We start from the raw sequence: 19,857 nt of genomic DNA on the forward strand, positions 1-19,857 counted from the left end.
GATCCCCACAGCCACCACCATTGTGTCCTTGAGCAAGGCACTTAACTCCAGGTTGCTCCGGAGGGATTGTCCCTGTAATAAGGGCTCTGTAAGTCGCTTTGGATAAAAGCATCTACCAAATGCATAAATGTAAAATGTAAATGTAAAACGTGTTATCCGCGAAGATCAATCATTATTGGAAACGAGGCCCTGTCCACTGACAGGCTGCGTGCTTATCCGATAACTATAGGTCTTAGCTCTTATGAGCATTCTCTACTTGCGAAGTTGCAAACGTTCTTTCCTTTTTCATGTGCGCTTCCCAAACCTGCACTTAACACGTATGCAAGATGCCCTTTTAAGTGCTTCTTAAGGGTTGCTGTCCAATGTGAAGTGCTGAAATCTGACCGTATAGTGTCGATCATCCATAGATTTGTGCATAACTTTATAAATACTTTTAAAATTTCTCAGCGAGGAAAATTACAAGTTATTTTCTTAAATAATCAAACTAATTAACTACATAATTAAATACATTGTTTTGTAATTATTTTTGTGCTGGAAGCAGGGGCGGACCGGGACTTTTCCCAGTGGGCTGGCCGTGAAACGGTGCAGCGATATGCACCTACCAACCCCCCGCCAACAGAGCAGAGATATTCTTCTAAACAGCTTTGTTTAGAAATAAAGTCATAGCACTATTTGTCCCATTGTTTACATTAACTATAGAGATAAATAACTGTTTACATTAATACCTCAGCAAGATGGAAGTGCATTTTACCTTTTAAGGGAGCATTACCGCAACTCGCATGCACATAAGCACACACATAAAAGCCGACTGTCAGTCAGTAAAACAGCATGCGCAGACCGAAATGAGGAAAAAAGGTGTTTGGTTGATAAACGGCTTGCAGATGCCTCACGTCTGTGAGATAGCTACCAATAAATGAGAGCCTTTCTGTTCATGTTGTTTCATGAACCACTTGAAAAGATTTTTAAAATCGATATATATATATATATATATAGATAGATAGATAGATAGCAGATAGTTCTGGTCCTCGAATCTGATTGGACGAGAGACGTTCCATGAGCACTGATGGTCTGACAGCATCAGCACTCAGAGGCTTCACTGTGTGTATCACTCCGCTTGTGTTTGTGCTGTTCAAAACAGGTGTAAGAGCAGTGCAAATCTGTTATGAGTTACTGTCTTTATTTTTGAAATTACATACAGTGAGGAAAATAAGTATTTGAACACCCTGCTATTTTGCAAGTTCTCCCACTTGGAAATCATGGAGGGGTCTGAAATTGTCATCGTAGGTGCATGTCCACTGTGAGAGACATAATCTAAAAAAAAAATCCAGAAATCACAATATAGGATTTTTTAACTATTTATTTGTATGATACAGCTGCAAATAAGTATTTGAACACCTGTCTATCAGCTAGAATTCTGACCCTCAAAGACCTGTTAGTCTGCCTTTAAAATGTCCACCTCCACTCCATTTATTATCCTAAATTAGATGCACCTGTTTGAGGTCGTTAGCTGCATAAAGACACCTGTCCACCCCATACAATCAGTAAGAATCCAACTACTAACATGGCCAAGACCAAAGAGCTGTCCAAAGACACTAGAGACAAAATTGCACACCTCCACAAGGCTGGAAAGGGCTACTGGGAAATCGCCAAGCAGCTTGGTGAAAAAAGGTCCACTGTTGGAGCAATCATTAGAAAATGGAAGAAGCTAAACATGACTGTCAATCTCCCTCGGACTGGGGCTCCATGCAAGATCTCACCTCGTGGGGTCTCAATGATCCTAAGAAAGGTGAGAAATCAGCCCAGAACTACACGGGAGGAGCTGGTCAATGACCTGAAAAGAGCTGGGACCACCGTTTCCAAGGTTACTGTTGGTAATACACTAAGACGTCATGGTTTGAAATCATGCATGGCACGGAAGGTTCCCCTGCTTAAACCAGCACATGTCAAGGCCCATCTTAAGTTTGCCAATGACCATTTGGATGATCCAGAGGAGTCATGGGAGAAAGTCATGTGGTCAGATGAGACCAAAATAGAACTTTTTGGTCATAATTCCACTAACAGTGTTTGGAGGAAGAAGAATGATGAGTACCATCCCAAGAACACCATCCCTACTGTGAAGCATGGGGGTGGTAGCATCATGCTTTGGGGGTGTTTTTCTGCACATGGGACAGGGCTGACTGCACTGTATTAAGGAGAGGATGACCGGGGCCATGTATTGCGAGATTTTGGGGAACAACCTCCTTCCCTCAGTTAGAGCATTGAAGATGGGTCGAGGCTGGGTCTTCCAACATGACAATGACCCGAAGCACACAGCCAGGATAACCAAGGAGTGGCTCTGTAAGAAGCATATCAAGGTCCTGGCGTGGCCTAGCCAGTCTCCAGACCTAAACCCAATAGAGAATCTTTGGAGGGAGCTCAAACTCCGTGTTTCTCAGCAACAGCCCAGAAACCTGACTGATCTAGAGAAGATCTGTGTGGAGGAGTGGGCCAGAATCCCTCCTGCAGTGTGTGCAAACCTGGTGAAAAACTACAGGAAACGTTTGACCTCTGTAATTGCAAACAAAGGCTACTGTACCAAATATTAACATTGATTTTCTCAGGTGTTCAAATACTTATTTGCAGCTGTATCATACAAATAAATAGTTAAAAAATCATACATTGTGATTTCTGGATTTTCTTTTTAGAATATGTCTCTCACAGTGGACATGCACCTACAATGACAATTTCAGACCCCTCCATGATTTCTAAGTGGGAGAACTTGCAAAATAGCAGGGTGTTCAAATACTTATTTTCCTCACTGTATGTTAGCCAGCAGGTGGTGGCAAAAGATCGTTTTTGTGTGTAATATAAGCCAGTTGGTGACGTGAAGTGAATCCGTTAGTCATTGTTGACATAGAAGAGCACTCCTTGATCGCTCGTATTACCACTACATTACTTAAGCTAGGACATTGTTTTAAATGGCTATAAATGAACAATTTCAGGATTAAGGCTCATTGCAGCTGAGAGACACAACGAACTGTTTGATTACAGATCTCAAGGCGCTTACTGAGTTTCCACACTGAATACATGCTTTTTAAAATGGTGGAGGACATCGCTGTTTCTATAGTAAATGACTCTTTGTGCGGCTACCACGAAAAAGGGAGAAATCCCCCATTGGATGCTATTTTTCCACTGAGAAAGCTGACATTCAGAATGCTGAAAGCATCTCTGCTTGGGAGTGGCAACAGGTGATCGCACACGCTCGGTCTCTCCCTCTCTAACACACACACACACACACAGACACACACACACACACACACACAGACACGCACGCACACACCTATCAGTCCATTGTTTATCCAATAACTTGTTCGAAACAGCACAAGCTGTGATACTATTTCTGAAGTGAACTTTTTGAATTAATGAAGGCTTGGATGCATCATTTGTTTTGAACCAGCCAAGTTCAATGCACAAATGCGTTTTATGACCATACTCAGTTTTTCCCTATTTTTCAAAATGTACTTGTTCATTGAACTGCATATAAGCAATATTACACTCGCAGTCGTGCTATATGGCCCTATATCAGCACTGATAGGCGGAATCACAGCAGTGCTGATGTAGGGCCATATAGCACTATTGCGAGTGTGAGATTGCTTATATATATATATATATATATATAAAAAATACAAATCAAAAGCCAAAAGGGGTTTTTATGTTTATTGCTGATATTTTGACAGAAATTGTCAATTTGCCAGAAAATGCAAATGTGATAAGATTAATTTGAGCTCTCAGTACAGATAATCAACATGTACATATGACAGTAAACATAAAGAGGCAGAGCCATATTCATACAGTACAGCTTCATAAATCTATAAAAAGTGTAACGAATACAGTCGACAGGTTTTTGGGTTCAACCTCGAGTAGTTAACTCCCTCCAGAGTATTTACAGATTAGTGTTCATTTTACCAGAAAAATCATTCAAAGCACATTTTAAAACCTGTAACACAATCAACGAATTGTGCATAACGAATCAGCTGCAGGTAAATGTTACAGTATATGTGCTAGACATGGACAACCATATTAAAAGCCTCGAGCCCTTCATCAAAATGTCTTTGAAAATATCAGAATAAAATCAGTACAGGAAATTTCCTCAATAGAAACATGCCAAATCTGTATATAAAAAGGTAGGGCTGCTTTGGCAATTTCAGCAAGATTTCACAAATGATGACAACTTTGATATTTTAATAGTTTACTTTTAACAAATAATTAAGACTTCTGAGATACTTGTCAATACACACTTTAAACTGATCTCATGACAATAGGCACGCCTGCTTTTTCTTTGACAATTATAAGAAAACATTTTCAGCACACAAGGTTTTTTTTGGATGCTCAAGAGTTGTCCCATGTTAACGAACACCTTTCTTACATCTTTTACATTGAAAATATATTAGGTTTTCCCTCATAACAGTGCTTTAAGCTTAGAATGAGTATGTTTGAATAAAATAGTCCACACAATGCAGTCTTCTACGCCATGAAGACTTTAATACACTGGTGTCGAGATCTGAAGCTGCATGGTAAAAAAACTCTTACGCTCTCTACTGGTCAGAGCTTGTAAATGGAGGCAGTAACTGCAAATCTGGGTATTTCAGTGCATTATAAACACAAGACTCACATTTTTCAGAGAACTGCTGTTGTGCATCATGTCTGAAACAATATCAGGGCAAACCAGCAGCATAATTTAAAAAATGAGCATCATTATTAGCTTTGATCTTCTCTCTTTATCAACGTTATCAGAGGGCAAAAGCAAATCTTTGATAACATATAAAGAACTTTCGAACTATGTTCACAGAAAACACATCTGTGTATTGTTTTTCTTGCATAAAGGAATAGTTAATCCAAAGTTAAAATTCTTTCTTGATTTACACACTCACATTGTTCCAAACCTTCTTGTTGTTATTTATCTGTGGAACACAAAATATGTTTTTGAAGAATCGGTAAATGTGGTCCGTATGACTGGTTTCATTCCAAGTCTTCCGAAAACAAAAGCTTTGTGTGATAAACAGACCGAAATTAAGTTGTTATTCACTGATAACCTTCACCTCGGCCAAAGCTTGCATCTTGTGCACGTTCAGAAATTATTTTTTGGATGGCCTCAGAAGACTTTCAATACAGTCCACGAGTCGTATGGTCTACTTTTTTGTCTTTTTGGAGCTAGACAAGCATGGTCACTATAATCTGATGTTGCATGGCAAGAGCTGGGTAAAGATTATTTGAAAACTCTACTTTTGTGTTCAATGGAAAATATCACAGCATCCAGGTTTGGAACAACATGAGGATGAGTAGATGACAGAATTTTCATTTTTGGGTGAACCACCCCTTTAACTGATCATAGCAAGTATAAAAGCCAATACAGATTCACCCGTGTCATTAAAAAGAAATACTGCAATGGAGAACTCAAGCTTCATTTTTCCTCATTACGCCAGATGCTATTAAAGAGTTCATAAAAAAGTCTTCTGACAAAAATAAAGTACTTATTCTGAACCTAAAACAAAAACCTCTTGCCACTTCTCCTACTTAAACTAGGACTAGATAATCGAGTTCCTAAGAAAACCACATTTTAAGGTTTTGCACCTTGCCAACTTGTCTTGCCATCATTGTGGCCGTGTCCAAACATTTCATATATTCTCTTCCTCTGTGGCTCCCTTTGCATGGGCTCTCTTGACAAGAATGTAAATACAAACATAAAAATCAGTCTAAAGCATCTCTGGAATGGCTTGTTCCCCTGCTCTCTGTCAATCATTTTTGTCTAGTGTTTCCGAGGAGGTTGGGGCAACATACTTCAGCCGGAAACCACCTGAAAAACACACAAACACACAGATGGGTGTTCACTATGAGAGCCAAAAGCATGGAGCTAGTGAATAAGGTTTGAAACACTCTACGCAAGTACAAGAACGCAAACACTTCTAGCTATGCAAGCTCGATTTCACACGTCATTGCATGTGTCCGAACTAGAGATGCATGATTGCACAAAAATAAATACAAAAACCATACTGCGATTTATTTTGATGAAAATTGTGATAGCCATTTGAAATGTGATTCCAGTGTTTCCCCTAAGATTTATTTCAGCAGCAGCGCTGTTGTGCGTGCTTTCACGAGCCTGTAATGCCGGACCTGTATTTGACACGTCAGTGGAGGAATAGCTTAAAACGTTTTAGATGGGTTATTCGTGCTTGCCTTGTCATGTGTGTGTTTACTGGGGGCTTTTGAAGGGCTCTGGATGGCTCCGGGGTAAAATTTACTAAAATATCCGAACATTTACAACAATCTTACCTAAATCTCATGGGGGTTACAATACATATGGTTAATTCACATACAACACAAATAAAAATTGCCTCGCATTGCTCGCGCAAGTTTGACCGCTGGATTATAAATTTGTGTTTAAACATGCGTTAGCGCGAGTAACGCGAACCCGTATTCTCCCATCTCGGGAAAGGGTAGGAGGGGGGGCTTGTATGACATAATTCATAGTAAAGTACAACCAATAGCTGGAATCAAGTAGACACGCATATTTTCAGAACTTACAAGGTAGTCCAACTTCCTCGCTCACTTTCCTCCAAGCGATGTCTTTTTTCATCCGGTTTCTGTACATGTATGACGTTGTGTCATACAATTTCGGGTGCCCACACACCGCTACAACTATTTTTTCATAAATTTTTTCCGATTTTGTCTGCTACTATGTCAGTGACTTTCGGACAATCTAAATGATGATAGGCTTTCGCGACAATGCGGCATGCGGATTTTTCGCTCGAGAAATTTCTAATAAGCAAATTTAGTGATTTTGTGTGTTCGAGTCACGCCATTTGCTTCATTTGCACCACCCGGTGCGAGGAATCTATTCGCATCTTTACATTGACTTGGTATGTAATCGCACCGCACGAAATGCTCGCTTCGCATTGTATGTGAACGCACCATTATACCTCTAGTTTTATTCTGATAAAATTATTTTTGAAGTATATAGCCTACAGGCCCATTCAAACCAAGAATGATAACTATATTAACATCCACACCAACAGAAGATAACATTCTGTTTATTCTAAGCGTGCACTGCAGTTACGTTTACAGTAAAGAAAATGGATGTATGTGGCCTGCTATTGCTCTACATTTAGCAAAGAAACCAAAAGAAAAATAGATGTCAAATGAGAGAAGGCATTGTTGACATTAGTGCTGGATACTGAGGTCATTTTATGCTAAAAGCTTGCGTTAGATTTCATTATCTAATCTCAGTTAATACAGGAGTTTCCATTTCATTTGTGTGTGTGTAATAAATGGCGATCCAGTGCTGGATTGAGTTAATTTTGAAGATGAGTGCACGTTGCGGATCGTGCCCTATAAAGTTGGATGGATTTTGAATGGCTGTTAATGTTTTTATCATTCATCAACTGGAAAGAAAATCACTCTCAAAGTGATCCCAACAATATCGTTCCATGGTGTCATTATCATTATAGTTGTGGTGTGGACTCTGCGATTCCCTTACAGTAAGAATGATATATAAAACTTTGTTTATAGTTATCATTATAGTTATAGTTTCTGGTGTGAACAGGCCTTAATTATGCTTCAGTCACTTGTTTCTCAGCAAGATGTGATGCAATCATGTGATGACTTTTATGTTGTTGTTCTTGGCAGATACCTTTAACAAAGACTATAACAGGTAGTTAAAGGGCAGTTCAACCAAAAATTAAATTTCTGTCATTACCCTCCACCAGGCCAGTATGATGTTCTTTCTTCTGTGGAAGGCAGAATTTTAGTTTCAGTCACCATTCAGTTTCACTATTTTGTTTCCTATACATTCTCCCCAACATCTCCTTTTTGAGTTACATGGTAGAAAGAAAAACGTTTGCAAGTGAAGACAGAATTACTATCAGTTTGAGTACAAGTTAATACTCACCAGTTACATTAAAATGTCAATTTGTGTTAAAATGTTAACAGATGAAATCCTGAGAGAAAACCTTGCTTGAATTATATGTACAGCCGTGGCCAAAAGTATTGGCAGTGACATACATTTTGTGTTTTGCAAAGTTTGCTGCTTCAGTATTTGTAGATAATTTTTTCACATGTTTCTATGGTATACTGGAAACAATGATACGCATTTCATAAGTTTTAAAGGCTTTTATTGGCAAAAACATTCAATATATGCAAAGAGTCAATATTTAAAGTGTTGACCCTTGTTCTTCATAACCTCTGCAATTCTCTCTGGCATGCTGAATATCAGCTTCTGGACCAAATCCTGACTGATGCCGATCCATTCTTGACTTATTAGTGCTCGGAGTTTCTGCTTGTCCACTTGCCTTTTTCAGGTTCTCTATGGGATTAAGATCCGGGGAGTTGCCTGGACATGGATTCAAAATTTCAATCTAATGATCTCCGAGCCACTTCATTATTACTCTTGCCTTGTGACATGGTGCTCCATCATGCTGGAAAATGCACGAATCATGGCAGTGTTTTTGGGCAGAATTGTGAGAGAACCCACTCCCTTGGATGAAAAGAAACCCCACATATGGATGGTCTCAGGATGCTTCACTGTTGGCACGACACAGGACTCATTGTAGTGTTCACCTTTTCTTCTCCGGACTATCGATTTTTCCAGATGTCTCAAACAGTCGGAAGGGGGCTTCATCAGAGAAAATAACTTTGCACCAGTCTTCTGCTGTCCAATCCTTGTACTTCCTGCAGAATTTCAGTCTGTCCTTGATGTTTTTCTTGGAGAGAAGTGGCTTCTTTGCTGCCCTTCTTGACACCAGGTCATTGTCCAAAAGTCTTCGCCTCACTGTGCATGCAGATGCACTCACAATATTGAGCAAGCTCTGCACTGGTGGTGACACGATTCCATAGCTGACTCCACAGGAGGAGACAATCCTGGGCCTGCTGGACACTCTGGGACGTCCTGAAGCCTTCTTCACTGCAGTTGAACCTCTTTCCTTGAAGTTCTTGATGATCCGGTAAATGGTTCTTTCAGGTGCAATATTCTTTGCAGCAATTTCCTTGCATGTGAGGCCATTTTGATGCAAAGTGATGATGGCTGCACATCTTTCTTTAGAGGTAACCATTGCTAACAAGAACACAATGATTGGAAGCACTTCTTCCCTCCTTTTATAGCAATCAGTCTGCTCTTATAATCCAATCAGAATGATAGAGTGATTTCACCTGACTAGTACTCGTAACACTTTCCCAGGTGCTGCTGATATGATTAGTGAAATGATGTTAGCTGGTCATTTTGTGTCAAGGCCAAAAAACAGTGAAATGTGGGTTTTTGAGATAAAGTTTTTTTTTGGCCAATGAAACTTTTTACCATTATTTAAAATGCATCTGATCACTCTGCACAATAATCTAGAAACAATGTGAATCAACACCACAACAACTCAAGCAGAAAACTTTGCGAAACATAAAATGTATGTCACTGCCAATACATTTGGCCATGGCTGTATATTAAAAGATACAAAAGGATGTATTTTAATATTATGTATATTATTAATATTATTGTATTTATAATTATTGACTATATTATAATTATTTATGCATATTTTTACATACTAATTAAAACTAATTAAAACTGACTGATTCACAGGGCAGAGAAAATACCTGTACAGGTCAGATGGGGCTACAGAGAGATGGAGATGATGGATGTAACGGGTGTTTAATTGTTTCTATTTTCCCTGTAGTAGGTTCTCTTCACCCAGAGTAGTTCTGGTATCAGTTTGCACAAAGCATTTTTGCTGTTTGTGCCTTTCTTGCCAAAGGTTCTGTAATATGATGGAGCGATATGAAAAAGTGGCGATCTGAATGGTGGGAAATATGCAACAAACTTACTTGTGACTTTCTCTCTGCGCGCGCTTACACGAAACTCAACAAGCATTCAGTGTGGTGCACGAGAGATGCGGAAGAGCTGATTTACTTAAGCAGATTCTGGAATTACTGTCCGATACAAACACAAGATTATTGATTTGTTCATCTGTCTGTTGGTTTGGTTTACCAATTTGCAGCTAAATGTTAAAGTGAATAAAAGTGTGTGGTAATTCCCGCATTCTGAACGTGGAACATGCAGGAATTATTAAATTTGTGCGTGATACCTGCAATCCTGTGCTGATTTTAAGACCCTGCGGGTATACTGCTTCTCCATTGCAGGACACACTCACGTTGGACTTCTCTGTGATTATGTGCCTGTGTGTGTGTGTGTGTGTGTGTGTGTGTGTGTGTGGTGGGGTCCCTTTTGTTTCATACCAGCCAAATTCAACAGCGTGCCGTGTAAAAAGCATGCAGCCAACTGGGCCTAGCAAGTGTTACGTTGCGTTAAGAATATAAATGAACAATGTGAAATCTCAGCAGCGGTGGTAATAATTTAGCGGTGCGCTGCTGCTAAATGCATAATAGGGGAAACACTGGATTCATATTGCAGCTGCTTAGAAATCAAAAGGGCATGAAATTGCATTGAAACAGCAGCTCTCATGATGAACAGGGTGTGTGAAATGACACAGGTGATTGTTGTTCTAATAGACTTGTTTTCTAAGCAGCAACAATATGACTAACATAATATGCCAATTAATTTTGAATCATTCAAATGATCAGCTTTAAGCCAGCATGTGGTTTGAATATATTATGCTATTAAAACACATTATAGTTAATATAATAATATAATTGAATAATTACAATTCCCAACTACAGGCCATCATGTGGTCAGAATGTTATATTATTAAAATTGTTATATTATTATTTTTTTTATTTATAATGAGATCATGGTTATTCTATTAAATCATTTTGAATATTTCAAATTCTCAGCCTCAGTCCAGCATATGGTCCAAATATATTAGTAATATATTATAATTATAATATGATATAATAATTAATTTGAATAATTCTCAGCTATAAGCCAGCATGTGGTATGAATACATATATATATATATATATATATATATATATATATATATATATATATATATATATATATATATATATATATATATATATATATATATATATATTTTTTTAATCTATTATATTTATAATAATACAATATTTGCAGTATTATAATAATTAATTTATAATATTTTAAATCCTCAGGCAAGCATGTGGTCTGAAAATGTTATCAATACATTATAATTATATTTATAATATAGCAATTAATTTTGTATAATGCAAATTCTCAGCTATAAGCCAGCATGCAGTTTGAATATAATATTAATATATTATATCATAATAGGTAAGGCAATAAAATTATATAATACTTGAACATTCAAATTATCAGCCATCATGTGCTCCGAATATTTTATATTATTAAGATTGTTAAATTATTATTATTATAGTACATTTATAATAATATAATAGCAATTATAATAATTGATTTTGAATATTTTAAATTGTCAGTCTCAGGCCAGCATGTGGTCTAAATATATTATTAATATATTCTAACTAAAATATATTTATAATACAATACATTCAAATTCTCAGCTACTGACCAGCATGTGGTCTGAATAAATTATATTATAATATTTATATAATATATTAAATATTCATATATTCAGCTACAATTGTAACACATTTCTGCCTTCATTTAAATCAGTCTTTCACAGTTTAATAATCACACAAGGTCATATTGCAATTTCTATTGTTATTCTATTAACTGTACAGCCCTAGTCTGAATGTACAACAGGCTAGTGTGCTTGCAATGCGTTTGCAAAGCATTGTCATCTGCATGTGCGTACTTGCGTAGAGTACGTTTCTGACCACATCATCATTTCCTGGCCCTGCCGTTACCCGTCAGCCCGGCATCGATGGACGGTTGTTTGCAGTCTTGGGCGTAATGCCCGCTCATACCGCAGTTATAGCAGGACACATTGGTGAGCTTTTTTGGACCAGTTCCACCTGACATCAGGCCCACCGGTGGAAAAACAGGTGGGTAGAACCGTCGAAAAGGGGGCATTTGAGGCATGCTGTAGCCCGCTTGTGAAGCCATCATAGGATCTGAGTGGGTGTGAAGAAAAGCAGTGGGAGGACCAGTGTGGGCGTAGAAGGGCAGAAGTGACCCGTTAGTTTGGTGACCTTGGGCAGGGAAACTGTTGCATAGAGACGGAGGAAGATGGAAGAAGGGGGGCGGTGGCCCAAACATTTGACGGGCAGCTTGAGGGGGCAAGAAGTAACTGGGCGACTGGTGGGTGGCGTTGCCTCCACAGCTTCCACGACACCCGCAGGCGTTGCAGCCCCCTTGCTGTGCTTGTGCTGTGACTGACATGCTAGAGCTGTTGATGTAGGACAAGGAATCGCTCGGAGCCGTGCTGTGTGTGACGGCAGGTGCCGGCAGGGGCCCGGGCCCCGTGGTGCGAGTGGGTACACTTGTATGACAAGATCCCGGGACTTGGCTAGAGGAGACGGGGCAGGAACTCGAGCTGAAAGGTATATAGACAGATACGGGCAATGATGTGGCCTTGACATTTGACTTGACAGGATTGTTGGTTGTGGCTGGGATGTTGGTGGGCTTTAGAGGACACTGGCCAGCAGAGAGGATGCTAAACGCCCCCTGTGGAGGCTGCTGCTGTGGGTGAGTGCTGGCCGATGATGGTTCCGGGTCTCGGGCCAATGGAATCGTAATGGTTATCTTACTCTCTCCGGTGTCCCTTTGGGTGGTGTTGTACTGCAGGGCATAGGGGAGGCAAGCGGTCAGCGCCAACTCCACCACTGAAGGCGGCTGCAGTATATTCTGAGGCTCAGCCACTAATGGGTTCACCATGGCAACCGCTTTACCGGCAATGCTTTTGGCGAGGCTAGTCTTTTCAGCCAGTTCTTGTGCCGAGTTATCTGATTGACTCTCTGTATCTACAAAAGACAAACAGTTTAAACTCCATGTTGATTTCATCGAAGCACTAGTAATTCATCAATTAAAAGAACATAACTTGTTCAATACAAGTTTAGCTCAATCGACAGCATTTATGACAGAATGTTGATTTACCACAAAGATTACTTTTGAGTCTGGGTTACAGTGAGGCACTTACAATGGAAGTGAATGGGGCCAATCAGTAAATGTTAAAATACTCACTGTTTCAAAAGTAAAGCCACAAGATGTAAAGAATGAGCAGGTTAACATAATTTTAGTGGGATAAATTGCTTATTAACCTTTAATTTAATACAGTTTTAAAACTTTGTAGCCATGACCATGTAATGCCACCATATACCACGAAACGTCTGTAACAACGTTAAACTTTTAAGTTTCAAAAGAAAAATGAATGTACATGCTTTTATAAAATTATACGCTTCTGCCTCTAAACCCTCCAAAAATTGGTCTCATTTACTTCCATTGTAAGTGCCTCAATGCAATTTTTTATTGTATTTTTTATTTTATTATTTACTGTGGTAAATCAACATTAATTAATACACAAATTAGTTTCAGAATATAATTACATTAACAGGTATTACTATTTACCAATGCATATATTAAAAACTAGGGCAATCAACAGATCGAGCACAAACAATTTGTTGTAATCTCATATTTTTAGGCATTAATGTGGTAAACCTCAAACTTTTCATTAGTATCTAAATACATTTTTATCCTACTAAAAAAACACTATAGAAAATAGTCACAAATCGTCTTCCATTGTGGGCAATATTAGCAGAAATCATGCACATATTTACACTTCTAAAAATCTGCTGAAATAGAGTGCCATTCTGGCATCTTTGGCATTCTGTTTTCAATGTACTATGATCTGGCACACACTTATTCTCCTCTCATATACTACATAGACTTAAAGCATTTAGAGTACGAGTTCTGTGTTAACTTCAGCAGCCTTATTAAAAACACATTAACACACCTTGGTCCTCCAGGCTCTTGGGGTGAATAGGACTTGATGGCATGGAGTTTGAGCTCTCTGATGATGTGTCACCATACCGGTCCCTTCCTATGTCTACAAATCAACAGACAGAAGTAAAAGCACAGTAGCAGTTCATGTATGCATATGACATGCACACACACAGAAAATCACTTTAGCATGTAGAAAAAGAAGAAAAGAAAAAAATCTGGGCTAATTACTGACCAAATTAAAACCATCAGCACATCGTGATGGTGCACAGCCGGGCACTGAGCCAACTGATCAGTGAGAGAAAGAGATACAAGGGAGCCGGAGACGACAGTTGGAGAGAGAGAGACGCACGTGGCCGCTGGGTGTGTCTTACGTTTTATGTTGTTTTAAGTTAAGTTTGTCATTAAAACTTTAGTTGACTGCTCAGCTGCTTCCCACCTCCTCCTTGCCAATCCCCAACCATTATAATTTGTAACTAATTAGTAACACCCTTTGTTAAAACTCTAATTTGAAATGCCCAATCCAGAAATAAAAGTAACCACAATGTGTCCTAGAAGGGATGGCACTCCTAAGATCATGTAATATATATTTTTTATTCTTTCTCACGTTAATGTGGAAAAACCAGTGTTACAGTCACGAGTACAGTTGTGAAAATGGCACTTATCTATAGGTTACAGTGCTGTGTGAGCAAGCACCGCCCTCTAGTGGTAGGCATTACCCGTTATACATTATACCATTTTAACAGAATCTAAAAGGGTTGTTTCTTTAGTTCAAAAATTTTTTTTCCATTATGTGGTTGACATTTTTTTTTAATGTTCTATCATATACAATACATGCATGTGAAAAGTGAGTTCTGTTGTTTTGAACTGCAAAAACAGACATGCTAAAATGTTTTAAAAGTACAAAATAACCTTATTTTTCAGATCAATCATGATGTTATCATATTAAGTTTTCTTTCTATATTCTCTATAAAATGTTGTGTTCAACACACAATGTTTATGTTCAATAGAGATTATTAATTGTTAGAACTGTAAAAAAAAAAGCTTTTGTCCCTCTTTGTATATTTGATATGATGAACAGTGATAAACAGTGATATGATGACAAAATAAGGTAATACCGATCTAATACCAAATATCGAATACCGAATATCAAATAATATAGTTTTTTGTTCAAATCTGTATCGGCCAAAATTGTTCATGTCAGTGCATTCCTAGTAATTATATTGGCCTTCGCCACAGCACACACCTTTGCAAGCGGCCTGGTTGATCATCAGTGTTGCAGAAGGTTTTTGGATCCCATTAGAACTCTTTGCACTGACCACTCGCCGGCTTCTCTCCCTGAAAACAGAGAAGAAAAAAATCTTGGATAATACCTATATGTTGATAACTGATCAATCAGAAGGTTGACATTATAAATCTACAGTGTTTTTCATTTTTTTTTTTTTTTTTACATTCAGTTTCAGCCTCAGCAATCCATGAAATTATCTGCTTCCAATACTAGTCTAATCAGGTCAATGTCGATAATATTAGCCCAGCTATTGTCACAGGGTCATTTCTGACTTAGGACAGTCAAAGAATGCGTTATAAATACAGCATAGTTTTTGATACTGGAACCAAAACGTTGTGACTTCATCATAACAAGCAAAAGAAAAACTAAATTTTAATGAACAGAAATAACAATTGAAAACAAATTGTTCCTTCCATTGTCTTAACTGGTCAATTTTGACCCATATGGGAAGAACCAGTTGTGACCTTTTACCTTCAGACTTTCTGGATGTTTTATAGCTTTAAATAGTTGTTTTGTATATTTGTGAATCAAATTTGACCTAAAAATACGTAAATTTCTCAAATTTAGCCCCTAGCCCAATAATGATCTCTAGCTTCCCTACCTGCTTTACTGCATACTTTTCTCTCAAGCTGGTTTGTGCATAGAAGCACATGTCCACAAACACACAGAAGAGAGAGTATTTTACAGGTACAATGGTGCTAAAGGCCCTCCAATGGTAAAAGACCTATTACATGTTATTTTCTCCAAAAACATTAGATGGCAGAAAGAACTATTAAAGCACCTTCCGAAACCCCTGTAATTCCACAACAAATTGTTTGATATTAGTGGGAAGGAATGGATAGACATTCAAAGATGGCCCATTTTCACTGCTGAAAATGCAATAGTGATTTATTTGTGAAATAGACATGTGCTAAATTTGTAACTCTAAAATGTACACTATTGATTTTATAAAAGCAGAATAATTGCTATATGAATTAACCAGCTCTGCATCCCTTTGAAAGGATTTCTGGGCTTTAAGCTGTCTCAATCTTCAATTCAGGCATCTTCAATATTTATCCTTGTTTTACTACGCCTCTGGTCATGGTGGTTTTTAGACGGATGGCGAGGCTTTTTAGGTCAGGTGGAATCTGTTATCTCTGATCCAGTTCGTTTTCTGGCTTCCATGGCTGCAGCACGCTGTGTTGTTTGCCAGTAAACTTGTTTAAATCTGGCAACCCAGAAATACTATTGGTGAGTGGGCAGTGGGCGGGAACACACAGGCAAAAACAAACAGAAATTCCTGCTGAAATGGAAACTTCAAAGTAGAATATACTGGCTGGTAGCATTGTTATCGGAGAAGCCAATATTTCAACTTAGAATGTTTCCTAATTCTCTAATAACATATTATGGTCATTTTATGATTTAGTAAAGTAAAAATATTACATATAGCACCTTTAACATACTATAACCTGACAAAAATGATCGAAATAAACGTAAATTTAGACATCAATGGATAATGTATGTTTTTTAAACTTTTTTTTTTTATTTATTCTTCAAATTATGTTACTCCTAGGAATGTCACAGTTATGTAATTTGGCTGATGATTAATTGTCAAATAAATGATTGTGATTATGACGATGTCTGTTTGAGGGCCACGGCGATTAACTGTCTGTTTGAGGGCCACGGCGATTAACTGTCTGTTTGAGGGCCACGGCGATTAACTGTCTGTTTGAGGGCCACGGCGATTAACTGTCTGTTTGAGGGCCACGGCGATTAACTGTCTGTTTGAGGGCCACGCCGATTAACTGTCTGTTTGAGGGCCACGCCGATTAACTGTCTGTTTGAGGGCCACGCCGATTAACTGTCTGTTTGAGGGCCACGCCGATTAACTGTCTGTTTGAGGGCCACGGCGATTAACTGTCTGTTTGAGGGCCACGGCGATTAATTGACTGTTTGAGGGCCACGCCGATTAATTGACTGTTTGAGGGCCACGCCGATTAATTGACTGTTTGAGAGCCACGCCGATTCATTTTCTGTTTGAGAGCCACGGAGATTCATTTTCTGTTTGAGAGCCACGGAGATTCATTTTCTGTTTGAGAGCCACGGAGATTCATTTTCTGTTTGAGAGCCACGGAGATTCATTGTCTGTTTGAGGGCCACGGCGATTCATTGTCTGTTTGAGGGCCACGGCGATTAACTGTCTGTTTGAGGGCCACGGCGATTAATTGACTGTTTGAGGGCCACGCCGATTAATTGACTGTTTGAGGGCCACGCCGATTCATTGACTGTTTGAGGGCCACGCCGATTCATTGACTGTTTGAGGGCCACAACGATTCATTGACTGTTTGAGGGCCACGGCGATTCATTGTCTGTTTGAGGGCCACGCCGATTAATTGACTGTTTGAGGGCCACGCCGATTAATTGACTGTTTGAGGGCCACGCCGATTAATTGACTGTTTGAGGGCCACGGCGATTCATTGTCTGTTTGAGGGCCACGGCGATTCATTGTCTGTTTGAGGGCCACGGCGATTAACTGTCTGTTTGAGGGCCACGCCGATTAATTGACTGTTTGAGGGCCACGCCGATTCATTGACTGTTTGAGGGCCACGACGATTCATTGACTGTTTGAGGGCCACGCCGATTCATTGACTGTTTGAGGGCCACGACGATTCATTGACTGTTTGAGGGCCACGGCGATTCATTGTCTGTTTGAGAGCCACGGAGATTCATTTTCTGTTTGAGGGCCACGGCGATTCATTGTCTGTTTGAGAGCCACGGCGATTCATTGTCTGTTTGAGAGCCACGGAGATTCATTTTCTGTTTGAGGGCCACGGCGATTCATTTTCTGTTTGAGGGCCACGGCGATTCATTGTCAAACAAATCATTGCGCTTAAGACGATTAATTGTCTGTTGAGGGCCACGTCGGTTAATTGTTTGTTTGAGGGCCGCGGCGATTAATTGTCAAAAAAATTATTGCACTTATGACGATTCATTGTCTGTTTGAGGGCTGTGACGTTTAATTGTCCCTTTAGGGCTTTCACGATTAATTGTCATATTTCTTAAGATGTATAAAGCACACATGCACCTTAAGTCTTTTTACATATTTCACTTAAAATATATAAATCAAATAATAAAATAGAGATATAAGATTTCCTTTTAAGGCTTTAAAACTTTAAAAGACATTGAAAAATGTTTTTAGATATCAAAATATTTCTTAATACTTAAAATATGTATATGTACATACATATTTGTATATGCATATTTAAATATAATAAAAAAAATATATTTTTTAATTATATTTATATAATATAATAGTATGTTATATCAAGCAATAGTCCAATATTTCTGTCCTAATGTCTTCACTTTCACATGTTATTTTAATGGTCTGATTAAACATACAAGATACTATTTCTAATGAATATTTATTTTCATCATTTTATCACGCCACAGAAATAAAGTGTGATGTGTGCACATGCTCACACGCTCTTCTTTCATTAAAATACTTCCATACGAAACACAATAACAGAGTGTGAATTTATATGTACCTTTTGCCAGCTGATCTTCCTTTGCTCTTCTGTCCAGGCGTGTGGATTCTTCTATCATTTGTGCAGCTCTATCCAACAGATACAAACAGAGCCACTTTAAGCATAACATGCCTCAAAGGACAATAAAGACCTCAAATCTGTAGTTATCTTAAATCTGCTGAGAGATCAGCTGTGTCGGAGAGAGAGATTTGGTCTACTACTTACTATGCAGTATATCCTGCTTTCTACATCCTTTAAATAGTATGTGAAACAGTATGCAGTGTTCAATGTTAAATGTGTCTGAAAGAAAGTTCCAGGGTCTCACCTGTTCCCTCTCTCCATTCTGCTCACAGTTTCCCCTTCGCTGGCATTCAGAGCGCTGATTACTACATGGAGAGACAGACAGATTAAGTGACAGGAAAATACATGGACGTGATTCTTACAGGAAAGTCCTGATATTGAGGATGAGGATGAGGATGAGGGTGTGTGTGAGCTCTACCTCAATCCTGTAGCTCTGATGCTGTAAGCCTCCACATCTGTAAGAGAGAAAAGGAATGATGAAACTCTTTAGTGCATTTGTGCTAGTGTGTATGTTACACTTCTTGGTGAAATATTAATGTGAGCAAATCATATTTATTTATGGAATACATGGATTTAGACATTTTAAAAAAGCTCAAATGTGACCAAAATGATGAAAAATAACGATAAAATAAATTTGTAAAATTTATCTTTTCAAAATGTACTTAGGTGGTGTGTGTGGCAGGTGTGTGTGTGTGTGTGTGTGTGTGTGTGTGTGTGTCTCTCTCACCCTCCTCTAGACTGGAGGTCTCGGAGCAGTCCTCAGAGAACCCGCCACGTTCAGGCTGATGGATTCTGGCTACAGGTGCACTGGTACCTGCAAAAAAGGTAGATGGGCAAGTATTACACATGCCTGCATGGCACAGAGGAATCACTGACTGATATATCGGCAAGACTGATTCAATGGTTCATTTTTGGCCAATTTGAGAACATATATTCACTTATTTAAAGAATAAATGTTGGTTGCTCACAGTGGCTGCAGGGCAGTAAAGACGGATCAGACATAAAGAATCTGTTAATGTCACACCTCTGAAGAACATCCTGTGATAAAGACAAGAATCTCTCCCTGTACAGGTACAAAAGAGAGTAAAGAACACACTGAAAAAGGTCAATCGTTTTCATTTTGTCAGACAGCAGTAACTGCACTGAAAGTATACGGTCACTAGCATTTT

At 38.7% G+C, this 19,857-nt stretch overlaps 1 protein-coding gene across 2 annotated transcripts in view; it reads right to left on the reverse strand.

The window, feature by feature from the left end:
* Nucleotides 1-3,688: 3,688 nt before the first annotated feature.
* Nucleotides 3,689-19,857, reverse strand: part of LOC127645082 (zinc finger CCHC domain-containing protein 2-like) — a 36,941-nt gene continuing 20,772 nt past the window's right edge. Inside the window, exons 6-14 of one of the 2 annotated variants that reach the window (XM_052128600.1) lie at nucleotides 19,657-19,751; nucleotides 19,416-19,502; nucleotides 19,107-19,143; nucleotides 18,933-18,993; nucleotides 18,629-18,696; nucleotides 15,063-15,154; nucleotides 13,830-13,922; nucleotides 11,785-12,840; nucleotides 3,689-5,833 (exon numbers count right to left, since the gene is read on the reverse strand). In XM_052128600.1, coding sequence (XP_051984560.1) covers nucleotides 5,772-5,833; nucleotides 11,785-12,840; nucleotides 13,830-13,922; nucleotides 15,063-15,154; nucleotides 18,629-18,696; nucleotides 18,933-18,993; nucleotides 19,107-19,143; nucleotides 19,416-19,502; nucleotides 19,657-19,751 — 1,651 coding nt within the window. In that variant the 3' untranslated portion in view covers nucleotides 3,689-5,771. Of the gene's footprint in view, nucleotides 5,834-11,732; nucleotides 12,841-13,829; nucleotides 13,923-15,062; nucleotides 15,155-18,628; nucleotides 18,697-18,932; nucleotides 18,994-19,106; nucleotides 19,144-19,415; nucleotides 19,503-19,656; nucleotides 19,752-19,857 lie in introns of both variants that reach the window. The other variant, XM_052128601.1, reaches the window with a different exon arrangement.

This window comes from Xyrauchen texanus, chromosome 6 (assembly GCF_025860055.1).
Source record: "Xyrauchen texanus isolate HMW12.3.18 chromosome 6, RBS_HiC_50CHRs, whole genome shotgun sequence".
Classification (NCBI taxonomy): Eukaryota; Metazoa; Chordata; class Actinopteri; order Cypriniformes; family Catostomidae; genus Xyrauchen; species Xyrauchen texanus.